Source organism: Entelurus aequoreus, linkage group LG27 (assembly GCF_033978785.1).
Source record: "Entelurus aequoreus isolate RoL-2023_Sb linkage group LG27, RoL_Eaeq_v1.1, whole genome shotgun sequence".
NCBI lineage: Eukaryota > Metazoa > Chordata > Actinopteri > Syngnathiformes > Syngnathidae > Entelurus > Entelurus aequoreus.
Genome location: NC_084757.1, coordinates 14329139 through 14341831, shown reverse-complemented (window position 1 = coordinate 14341831; position 12693 = coordinate 14329139). Strand labels below are relative to the sequence as shown.

The 12693-nt window shown below is 40.7% G+C and overlaps 1 protein-coding gene across 3 annotated transcripts in view; it reads left to right on the top strand.

Annotated features, from left to right (window-relative positions):
- rabggta (Rab geranylgeranyltransferase subunit alpha) overlaps positions 1 to 12693 on the top strand; it is a 59834-nt gene that overhangs the window by 18956 nt on the left and 28185 nt on the right. The window contains exons 1-9 of one of the 3 annotated variants that reach the window (XM_062039329.1): positions 987 to 1153; positions 1395 to 1434; positions 1537 to 1647; positions 4498 to 4622; positions 5760 to 5947; positions 6025 to 6264; positions 9350 to 9433; positions 9515 to 9597; positions 9689 to 9784. In XM_062039329.1, the coding sequence (XP_061895313.1) occupies positions 1432 to 1434; positions 1537 to 1647; positions 4498 to 4622; positions 5760 to 5947; positions 6025 to 6264; positions 9350 to 9433; positions 9515 to 9597; positions 9689 to 9784 (930 nt within the window). In that variant the 5' untranslated portion in view covers positions 987 to 1153; positions 1395 to 1431. The other 2 variants (XM_062039330.1, XM_062039331.1) reach the window with 2 other exon arrangements.

Below are 12693 nucleotides of genomic sequence, written 5' to 3'. Positions count from 1 at the left end.
TTCATCCTAAACTTTGTTTACTCTGTCACTGTAAGAACTGAACCTGCAGTCAGCGTGTGCATGTTTGTAAAAAAAAAGTGTTCTTTATTTTTGTCAAGTCGCTACAACCCCTTGGAAATCATCCGGCACCTACCATGGAAGGCCTGCCTCCGCATTATAAAGGATTTGAACAAGATTGACTTTATATTTTACAAATGGGGGTCTCTTTATCTTGTCGACATACTTTTTTAAATTTTTATACTTTCATTAATTTTCATTTTCCTTTATTAAACCATGTAAAAACTCATTGAGATTCAAATATTTTATGCAAGTGCTCATCAATACTCAGTGGCCTAGTGGTTAGAGTGTCCGCCCTGAGATTGGTAGGTTGTGAGTTCAAACCCCGGCCGAGTCATACCAAAGACTATAAAAATGGGACCCATTACCTCCCTGCTTGGCACTCAACATCAAGGGTTGGTATTGGGGGTTAAATCACCAAAAATGATTCCCGGGCGCGGTGACTGCTGCTGCCCACTGCTCCCCTCACCTCCCAGGATGTGAACAAGGGGATGGGTCAAATGCAGAGGACACATTTCACCACACCTAGTGTGTGTGTGACAATCATTGGTACTTTAACTTTAACTTAAGATTGACCTGGCCAAGAGGGCAGAAAAACAGTTTTCACAAATAACATAGAACAACAACAAAAAACAGCAGCAGTCACACACTAGAGTTACTATATGCCAATTGAGGGCATTAAATTACATTCTCACTAAGTGCCCCACTTCCCTGTTCTCCCACTAACTAGTGGCCATTGCTTTCTCCAACTAACAATACTGACATCTAGTGGCCTGTGGGAGAATACTTCAAATTACCAAACAATGTTATTTTGAAAGGATAAAAAAATTATTATGTATAGCTTTTTAGCCATCAACAGATTGACTAATTAATTGATTTAGTCAATTTTTTACATACATATATTTATAATATGAAATGTGTCGTCATGAATCGTGATTTGTATCTCCACTAGAGAACAGCAAACAACCAATAGCGCGAAGGCATGGCCTGTGACGTCATTTTCATGAGCCGGACGTAAAACCGTCCAGCTGATGACTGTCATGACAAACCACATTTCTGTCCAAAAACACCCCCAGCAAGGCAAAACACGGCAAAGGTGCGTGTTTTTGAGGAACATCGTAATACAACGATTCATTTGTCATGGTGTTTGCTAATATGGCTCTGTTTTTCAGTGGAGGAGTGCTGTTATAATGCGAATAAGGTCTGAGGTTTGCATGCAACGCGGCTAATTCGCAAGCTAACTCTCTGTTGTTTACATTTTGTCTAGTTCTCCGTTTGCAACTTGAACATGTACGTCGGAATATTCAAGCTTAAATGTAATCATTTTTCCCTCACAGACACTGAAGAAAGTCTACAAAAACTATTACAAAAAAAATGGTGAGAGATGTGTTTTCATATTCGTGTTCCTAATTCACAGTACTGTATTTGTCAATGACAAGTGAAGACATTCATGATATATTTTTTTGTGGACTATGACAGCACGGCAGGGTCAAGGTCAAATCCACCGCCCAGCAAGAGGAGGAGAAAAGAAAGGAACGCGAGAAGAAACTGAAGATATACATTGCAGCAAGGGATGCCTGTTTTTCCAAGGTGCCTTAACCCTTGTGTGATGTTCATATTGTTGTTACTTGGCCAGCGTTTGTGGGTCTGATGGACCCTTTGCACTTTGTGACTTTTAATGCCTCACAATGAAACACTTTTATGTTAAAATACTAGGGGTGTAACGGTACACAAAAATGTCGGTTCGGTACGTACCTCGGTTTAGAGGTCACGGTTCGGTTCATTTTCGGTACAGTAAGAAAACAACAAAATATACATTTTGGAGTTATTTGTTTACCAAATTTGCAAAATCTTCCACCAAAAATATTTTTCTTAGTGGAATATTTGATGTGAAGTAGGTCAATAATTCATAATAACATTTTGAGTAATGACAGTTTGAAAGAAAAAAAAACAGCTTTGTTTTATTAGTCAACATTGCAACTTTTTCTAAATTACATTTCACCTTTAAGCTCTTTTATTTCACTTTTGTTATGTTTTTGTTTATTTTAAAGGCCTACTGAAATGAAATTTTCTTATTTAAACGGGGATAACAAGTCCATTCTATGTGTCATACTTGATCATTTCGCGATATTGCCATATTTTTGCTGAAAGGATTTAGTAGAGAACATCGACGATAAAGTTCGTAACTTTTGGTCGCTGATAAAAAAGCCTTGCCTGTACCGGAAGTAGCGTGACGTCACAGGTTGTGGAGCGCCTCACATCTGCACATTGTTTACAATCATGGCCACAAGCAGCGAGAGCGATTCGTCCGGAGAAAGCGACGATTACCCCATTAATTTGAGCGAGGATGAAAGATTCGTGGATGAGGAAAGTGAGAGTGAAGGATTACAGGGCAGTGGAAGCGATTCAGATAGGGAAGATGCTGTGAGAGGCGGGGGTGACCTGATATTCAGCTGGGAATGACTAAAACAGTAAATAAATACAAGACATATATATACTCTATTAGCCACAACACAACCAGGCTTATATTTAATATGCCACAAATTAATCCGCATAACAAACACCTCCCCCCTCCCGTCCATATAACCCACCAATACAAATCAAACACTCGCACAACACACTCAATCCCACAGCCCAAAGTACCGTTCACCTCCGTAAAGTTCATACAGCACATATATTTCCCCAAAGTTACGTACGTGACATGCACATAGCGGCACGCACGTACGGGCAAGCGATCAAATGTTTGGAAGCCAAAACTGTACTTACGGTAGCGCGTCTGCTATCCAACTCAAAGTCCTCCTGGTTGTGTTGCTGTAGCCGGCCGCTAATACACCGATCCCACTTACAGCTTTCTTCTTTGCTGTCTTCATTGTTCATTAAACAAATTGCAAAAGATTCACCAACACAGATGTCCAGAATACTGTGGAATTTTGCGATGAAAACAGACGACTTAATAGCTGGCACAATGGTGTCCCAATATGTCCGCACAATCCGTGACGTCACGCGCAAAAGTCATCATACCGAGACGTTTTCAGCAGAATATTTTGCGGGAAATTTAAAATTGCACTTTACTAATCTAACCCGGCCGTATTGGCATGTGTTGCAATGTTAAGATTTCATCATTGATATATAAACTATCAGACTGCGTGGTTGGTAGTAGTGGGTTTCAGTAGGCCTTTAATAGTATATTTAGAATGTGCCGTGGGCCTTTAAAACATTAGCTGTGGGCCGCAAATGGCCTCCGGTGCACACTTTTGACACCCCTGCTATAGATAATACAAAATTAAATCTGATAAATCTCTGGATAAAAAGCAGAGCTTGGCGACGCATGCGCGTTTATCATAACTCTCTCTCTCTCTCTCTCTCTCTGTCTGTGCCCCTCCCTCACGAATGCTGCTGCATGCACAATTTAATTTGTTTTTAACCCCTTCTTAACCCTGAACGTACATTGAAAATACACGCAACCCTAACTCAAAATGCCGGACATTTGAGGCATTTAAGAAACTCCGCCCTGACAGCTCCGCAAAAGAGGACATGTCCGGTGAAAAGAGGACGTATGGTCAGTCCATCCTAGCCCGTTAGCTGCTAGCATGCCGTGTGTTGTGCCTCGGTGTGCATTGTTTACACAACGTGTGTTACGCTACTTAATATGTCCGTGTTGAATCTCGTTCGGTACACCTCCGAACCGAACCGGAACCCCCGTACCGAAACGGTTCAATACAACTACACGTACCGTTACACCCCTATAAAATACTGAACAGATGTTTACCTTATCCCAATAAACATCTGTTCAGTATTTTAACATAAAAGTGTTTGATTGTGAGGCATTAAAAGGCGCAAAATGCAACGGGTCCATCAGACCCACAAACGCTGGCTGAGTAACAACAATATGAACGGTGCACGAAAAATGTCTCTGCCAGTTTCTGCATCCCACAGGGATTCTTCTTTTGTGTTTCTGCACCTGCGGTTCCCACACAAGGTTGCAACATTGTTTGTCAACACTGTCTGCTCTCATTTTCTCGCACATTTGACCCTCTGATGTTCTGTGCACCTACACTCTGTCCTCCTCCTGTCTAGGCCTGCTGTGTGTGTGCGTGTGTGTGTGTGTGTGTGGGGTACACAGAACATCAATTTCCACACTTCTATTAGCCCCGGGTCCCGTGGACCCGGACATCTTATATGTAATAGAAATGTGTAGGGGGGGTGTATGATGTGTGGTCATTAAATAAGTATTCTGATATATGTTCTTCACAGAAAATGAGCCAAAGTCAGTGAGTCTCAGTTTGAAAAATTGATTAATTGTATCATTTTTCTTTTAATAAAAAATGAAAACGGGTCCCACAGACCCGAACACCACACAAAGGTTAACCCCTTGTGTGGTGTTCGACACACCTGACTTATGAAATAATCTTCATGCTAACAATGTGCTTGTCATGACAGAGGAAGGAGGGCGTGTGCGATGAAGAGGCTCTCCACCTGACCCAGCAGATACTGTCCTCGAATCCTGATTTTGCAACCCTGTGGAATTACAGAAGAGAGATCCTCACACACCAGGAAACGTTGAAGTAAGAGCGTTTATTTTTATTCCCAAATATTTTTATTGAATTTTGCAGACAGTGCAGCATAGTGAATCATGGCAACAGCAAGTTGAGGTATCTGCACATTTTACAATATGTAACATAATAAACACAACCCTTACAATACCCGCCCACTCAATTCCCAAGGTAATTGTCCCCTAGTGCCCATAACAGATAAAGACACACATGAATATATGCAAACATAGATTTAATCTAACGAAATATATTAAAGCTAAATAAATGAATGGATAAGGTAAAATAAATAAGTAATTAATGCATAAGATTTACAATAAAATACAACGTAAAAGTAAATAAACACAAGGTATCGGGGGTCAGGGGGAGGGGGGATGGGGGCTTCAGCGGTCAGCTCTGTAAGAGCGTTTATTTTTGCTCTATACAGATTTCTATTCAACGCCTTCTTGCAAATATATTTTATTGAATTTTTACAGTTAAAATCACATTTGACAATCATACTTTGCTTCCTCAGACCCTTCATACATGCACACATCCACTCATCCACACTCACATGCACGCTTGAAGAGAGAGGTGCACTTGGGCTTTAACAACTCAAGGCTTACAGTACAGACATTATTAGAAAAAGTACCCAGATATTGTATATGTCCATCCATCCTGCACTGGCTCAGGATCAGCAGACAATCCAGACCATAGCAAGATGGATGAATGTTCCTCGGCAGGATCCTCAGGAAGTGATCACTAGATCACCTCCCGGGGACCTCTCCACCTTTCAGGCTTAAAAAATAAGAGGAAAGTCACATTTTCGTGGCTTGATCAGATGCAAAAAAAAAAAATTAATAATAACAATAAAGAAATTTTAAAAAGTCACGAATAAAAGCAAGTAAACCGTGACAAAACCTTATCAAAAGTGACACAAAAAAGCAATGGTAGTGTGGGAACAATACAAAAAATATATATATATATACTTAAATTTTTTATATTTATTTTTTAATTTGTAATTTTTTGTATTTATTTTTTTAATACAATAATAAAAAAGGAATACAACTACAAAAAAGATAAGACACATTTTTTTTTTTTTTTTTCCTTTCTCTCCCTTCCTTCCCTATTGAATGCCTTCTGAGATGATACAGTACGTTGGTTTTGCTCCAGGGATGACGGTGAAGTGCAAAAGATGTACCAGGCCGAGCTGTCCTTTCTGGAGTCCTGCCTGAAAGTGAACCCAAAGTCTTACGGCAGCTGGCACCATCGAAGCTGGGTATCGGAACGTGCGCCTCAAATGGATTGGGCCCGGGAGCTAAGCCTGTGCGACCGCTGCCTCGGCCTCGATGACCGCAACTGTGAGTTGACGGCGGTCAAACGCAAGTTATCTCACTGAAGCGCTGGTGTGATGTCCACATTGCGTTATCGTCACCAGTCCACTGCTGGGATTACCGCCGGATCGTTGTCAAGAAATCGGCCGTTCCCGTGGAAAAGGAGTTGGAGTTTACCCATCGTCTGATTGGCTCCAACTTTTCCAACTACTCCAGCTGGCATTACCGCAGCACACTCCTGCCATTGCTCCACCTGGAGTCTCCTGAACCCACCTCGTCTTGTTCCTCTCCGCCCTCGCCACAAACCCACTCGCATCGCGTCTGTGAAGAACAGCTGCTCAAAGGTAAAGGCTCTGATACAGCCGGCAATACATTGAATCCACCTACAGGGGGCAGCCCGAGTCTAAAAGAGGATGCAACACAAGTCTCAATTCTTGCATAAATGTCTCTATATGAGTGAAGTGGTGTCTATAAATGAATGGAAATTATTTCATGTCAGCCTTATCTCACTCTGAGGACAATTCCATTTGCAACGCCCCCTATGGGTTGTTGTCAAATGCTGTGTAAGATGATAGTGAATATGTAATGCAGATATCCTCAAAGTTTTATAACAATGACACAAATGGTAAAAAATGTTTGGCCATGTCTTTCGACCAATCCTACTCAAATTGTACACACATGCTTGACAGCCCCTAAAGACGTGTACAATATCTGTGGAGAATCGGCTAGACACCCTAAAATTAAAGTGGGTGTTTTTGTAAAGCGCATTGAGCCGTGTGGAATATTTCCCGACTTATGGGGTCAAACTTGTGGCTTTAATCACAGCGCCACCATGCGGTGTGTGCTTCATAAAAATAAATATTGCACAGTCAACACAGTAGCACATTTATTACTTCATATACAGTGTCGAACAAAAGTTTGGACACGCCTTCTCATTCAATGTGTTTTCTTTATTTTCATGACTATTTACATTGTAGATTGTCACTGAAGGCATCAAAACTATGAATGAACACATGTGTTATGTACTTAAGAGAAAAAGGTGAAATAACTGAAAACATGTTTTATATTCTAGTTTCTTCAAAATTGCCACCCTTTGCTCTGATTACTGCTTTGCACACTCTCGGCATTCTCTCGATGAGCTTCAAACACCACTACCATGAATCGATTAACGTGGACCAACTTAAAGGCCTACTGAAATGAATTTTTTTTATTTAAACGGGGATAGCAGATCTATTCTATGTGTCATACTTGATCATTTCGCGATATTGCCATATTTTTGCTGAAAGGATTTAGTATAGAACAACGACGATAAAGATTGCAACTTTTGGTATCTGATAAAAAAAAGGCTTGCACCTACCGGAAGTAGCGTGACGTAGTCAGTTGAACATATACGCAAAGTTCCCTATTGTTTACAATGATGGCCGCATGAAGTGAGAGAGATTCGGACCGAGAAAGCGACAATTTCCCCATTAATTTGAGCGAGGATGAAAGATTTGTGGATGAGTAAAGTGCAAGTGAAGGACTAGTGGGGAGTTGAAGCTATTCAGATAGGGAAGATGCTGTGAGAGCCGGGGGTGACCTGATATTCAGCTGGGAATGACTACAACAGTAAATAAACACAAGACATATATATACTCTATTAGCCACAACACAACCAGGCTTATATTTAATATGCCACAAATTAATCCTGCATAAAAACACCTGCGTGTTTGTTATGCTAGCTCCTAGCTCCTCTGCTAGCTCCTAGCTCCATAGAACACGCCAATACAATTCAAACACCTGATCAACACACACAATCACTCAGCCCAAAAGACCGTTCACCTAACCCAAGGTTCATAAAGCTTATATATTTTTAAAAAGTTACGTACGTGACGCGCACGTACGGTCAAGTTATCGAATGTTTAGCAGCCAAGGCTGCATACTCACGGTACCTGATATTCAGCTGGGAATGACTACAACAGTAAATAAACACAAGACATATATATACTCTATTAGCCACAACACAACCAGGCTTATATTTAATATGCCACAAATTAATCCTGCATAATAACACCTGCGTGTTTGTTATGCTAGCTCCTAGCTCCTCTGCTAGCTCCTAGCTCCATAGAACACGCCAATACAATTCAAACACCTGATCAACACACACAATCACTCAGCCCAAAAGACCGTTCACCTAACCCAAGGTTCATAAAGCTTATATATTTTTAAAAAGTTACGTACGTGACGCGCACGTACGGTACGGTACGTGTTATGCTAGCTCCTAGCTCCTCTGCTAGCTCCTAGCTCCATAGAACACGCCAATACAATTCAAACACATGATCAACACACACAATCACTCAGCCCAAAAGACCGTTCACCTAACCCAAGGTTCATAAAGCTTATATATTTTAAAAAAGTTACGTACATACGCAAAAAAAAGCCAAAGCTGCATACTCACAGTAGCACGTCTGCGTCTTTGTCATCCAAATCAAAGTAATCCTGGTAAGAGTCTGTGTTGTCCCAGTTCTCTACAGGCGTCTGTGTATCCAAATCAAAAGTCCTCCTGGTTAGAGTCTCTGTTATCCGAGTTCTTCCATCTTGACTGCATCTTTCGGGAATGTAAACAAAGAAGCGCCGGCTGTGTACTGTTGTGGCTGACTACGTTCGAAAAATACGTCCATTTCGCACCGACAACTTTCTTCTTTGCTTGCTCGGCTTCCTTCTACATAATGCAATGAACATGATTGAAACAGATTCACGAACACAGATGTCCAGAATACTGTGGAATTATGAAATGAAAACAGAGCTTTTTCGTATCGGCTTCAATGTGGAAGGCATACCCGTGTTCGCCGGGCTACGTCACACGCATACGTCATCCTCAGAGGCGTTTCGAACCGGAAGTTTAGCGGCAAATTTAAAATGTCACTTTATAAGTTAACCCGGCCGTATTGGCATGTGTTATAATGTTAAGATTTCATCATTGATATATAAACTATCAGACTGCGTGGTCGGTAGTAGTGGGTTTCAGTAGGCCTTTAAACAAGTTGAAAAACTTATTCGGGTGTTACCATTTAGTGGTCAATTGTACGGAATATGTACTGTACTGTGCAATCTACTAATAAAAGTTTCAATCAATCAATCAAAACCTGTGAAGTGAAAACCATTTCAGGTGACGTACCTCTTGAAGCTCATCGAGAGAATGCTAAGTGTGTGCAAAAAAGTAATCAGAGCAAAGGATGGCTATTTTGAAGAAACTAGAATATAAAACATGTTTTCAGTTATTTCACCTTTTTTTGTTAAGTACATAACTCCACATGTGTTCATTCATAGTTTTGTTGCCATCAGTGACAATCTACAATGTAAATAGTCATGAAAATAAAGAAAACACATTTGTTGCACCAGTTTTTTTGGACTGTACTTAATATTTCTGTTCTTTTTTTTTGTGTACAGAATATGAGCTCGTGCAGAACGCTTTCTTCACCGACCCCAACGACCAGAGCGCTTGGTTCTATTACCGTTGGTTGCTGGGCCGAGGTGCGTGTACTTCTGCAGCACCTTTCTCTTGTTTTTCAATGTCGGAATGGAACCTAGTGCAACTTTCTTGATGTGTTCCAGCTGAACGTGAAGAAATGATAAGCTGCGTTTATATCAGCCGGGACGAGGAGAGGGTGGCCGTCGCCTTCTCAAGGCCGGTCAATGTGAGTTTGTCCACTTAAGAGCTGGTACTCGATTTATTCATTTATTTTTTTTACCAGCAGTGACCTTCCTGTCCACATGCTTTTTGTTTAGGCTCAGTCTGGTGGCCTTCTGCTGGTGCTTGACGGTCAGCCACAGAAGGTGGGATGGAGGACTGTCCATCCACGTTTCAAACACAGTCCTGTCTGGGTATCCTTTTCTCTCCATTTAGAAAATATTGCACTATTCTGTTTAATCAGCCAACTGGTTAGGCCTGAATTAGTTGCGTTGTCGTGAAATCCATCATACCTGAACAGAATACTTCTTGTGACACCCTTCACACACTGCCTGCATGCTGATAAGATTTCTACCACTGAGATGGAATGTTGTCCTTTTATTTCCATAGCATTTTAAAAAAAAATTGAACTAAAAGGCCCACTGAAATGAATTTTTTTTATTTAAACGGGAATAGCAGATGCATTCTGTGTGTCATACTTGATCATTTCATGATATTGCCATATTTTTGCTGAAAGGATTTAGTATAGAAAAACGACGATAAAGTTTGCAACTTTTGGTCGCTGATAAAAAAAGCCTTGCCTATACCGGAAGTAGCGTGACGTCACAAGAGGTAGGACTCCTCACAATTCCCCGTTGTTTACAATGGAGCGAGAGAGATTCGGACCGAGAAAGCGGCGATTACCCCATTAATTTGAGCGAGGATGAAAGATTCGTGGATGAGGAACGTTAGAGTGAATGACTAGAGAGGCAGTGCAGTGTATCTTTTTTCGCTCTGACCGTAACTTAGGTACAAGGTCTCATTGGATTCCACACACTCCTTTTTCTATTGTGGATCACGGATTTGTATTTTAAACCACCTCGGATACTATATCCTCTTGAAAATGAGAGTCGAGAACGCGAAATGGACATTCACAGTGACTTTTTTCTCCACGACAATACATCGTTGAAGCTCTTTAGCTACGGAGCTAACGTGATAGCATCAGGCTCCAATGCAGATAGAAACAAAATTTAAAAAAACCCTGACTGGAAGGATAGACAGAAGATCAACAATACTATTAAACCATGAACATGTAAATACACGGTTAATAATTTACAGCTTGGTGAAGCTTAACAATTGAAGCCAACTTAGCTACGGAGCTAACGTGATAGCATCAGGCTCCAATGCAGATAGAAACAAAATAAAAAAAAACCCTGACTGGAAGGATAGACAGAAGATCAACAATACTATTAAACCATGAACATGTAAATACACGGTTAATAATTTCCAGCTTGGCGAAGCTTAACAATGACGTTGCTAACGAGCCATTGAAGCTAACTTAGCTACAGAGCGGCGGCGGGCGTTGTAGCTTTCGACGACACCCCGGCCGCCATCAGAGTCGGCAAGAAACATATATTTCCCCAAAGTTACGTACGTGACATGCACATAGCGACACGCACGTACGGGCAAGCGATCAAATGTTTGGAAGCCAAAGCTGTACTCACGGTAGCTCGTCTGCTATCCAGCTCAAACACAACACAACCTCCTGGTGTTGGTGTTGCTGTAGTCCGCCGCTAATACACGGATCGCACCTACAACATCCTTATTTGCAGTCTCCATTGTCCATTAAACAAATTGCAAAAGATTCACCAACACAGATGTCCAGATTACTGTGGAATTTTGTCGAAGAAAACAGAGGTTTTTGTATCGGGTCCGATGGGGTCCAACCACTTCCGTGGATCTTGTGACGTCACGCGCATACGTCATCATTTCGAGACGTTTTCGATCGGAAGTGGGGCGGGAAATTTAAAATTGCACTTTATAAGTTAACCCGGCCGTATTGGCATGTGTTGCAATGTTAAGATTTCATCATTGATATATAAACTATCAGACTGCGTGGTCGGGTGTAGTGGGTTTTAGTAGGCCTTTCAATAGCGACACATTTACCTCTGTGTTAACTTAGACAGGCAGACAAGCAATGCCTTCTGGGAGGGATCTGCTTTTGTAGAGTGCAATTCCATCGAGACTGATTTCTCCGAAGCTCTTCTGGTTAAGTCCGGCTGGGTGCAGCACACACACAAGCTGATACGTGAATACGCGGGGAAGGTTGTAAATTGATAGACATGCTAGATTCAAATGGTCAAATGACTTGTGCTCAATCCCAAAGATGTTATGCTTGATGGCGGTCATGTTTTTTAAAGAATTTTGTTCATGTTTTACGCACGCATGCACGTCAGTGGACTCCATTTTTTGGCGATTGCACCTAACACCGTTAAGTGACAGAAGAAAGCTCTGTGTGAAATTTCAAGTAAATAATAATAATAACAACACCGCCACCATGTGTGTTGTTTTTGTCTAAGAATTTATAGCACGGTGCATGTTCTGACAGACTTTTATCCATTTGCATGATGTAGTTCAAGAAAAGAAGAGTTAGCTTATGCAAAGAAAATGTGTAACAGGTAATACTACTAATTGCTAATTTAAATCAAACTGGTGTGTTGCTGGTATCGCCACATTTCGCACGTCAGATGTTGTTCACATGTGCTCCGCAGAATGCTCAGGGAGTTTTTGTGTTTGCTCAGACACATAAAAATTACAGGAAACATTAATTATGTCTCATTTTTCAGTAAGGTTTAAGTTTATTTGGATTCTTCTTCTTTGTACTTGGTAAACATTTTGTTTGACTTGGCTTAATCCATTTCATAATTTAATTCCACATACTGATACTAAATGTTGCATATACATTTTTTAAGTTACATTTTTCCCTATGGTTATATTTCTACTCTTTTGTTGAGAAGAATTGTTGTACATTCTTGGGTAGCAGGTTATAGTTTGCTTTGTACATAATTTTATTTTTGATTTTGTAAATAAAGGGTTTGAATGTTCTCTACAACATTATGTATACTAACTGACCTTTTTTTGTAACACGGTTTCACACAGTAACTCACATATGGTAATACTATTGAACCGTAGAGAATATGGTGTGATTTTTAGTCCTGGACATAATTAGCTTTATTCATTATTGATGTGTTTTCTGCCAATTTGTGTTTTTTTGTATGAGATTTCTAGTTCATTTTATCATCTATTCACCTAAAAATTTGATTTCTTTTACCCTTTTACTTCG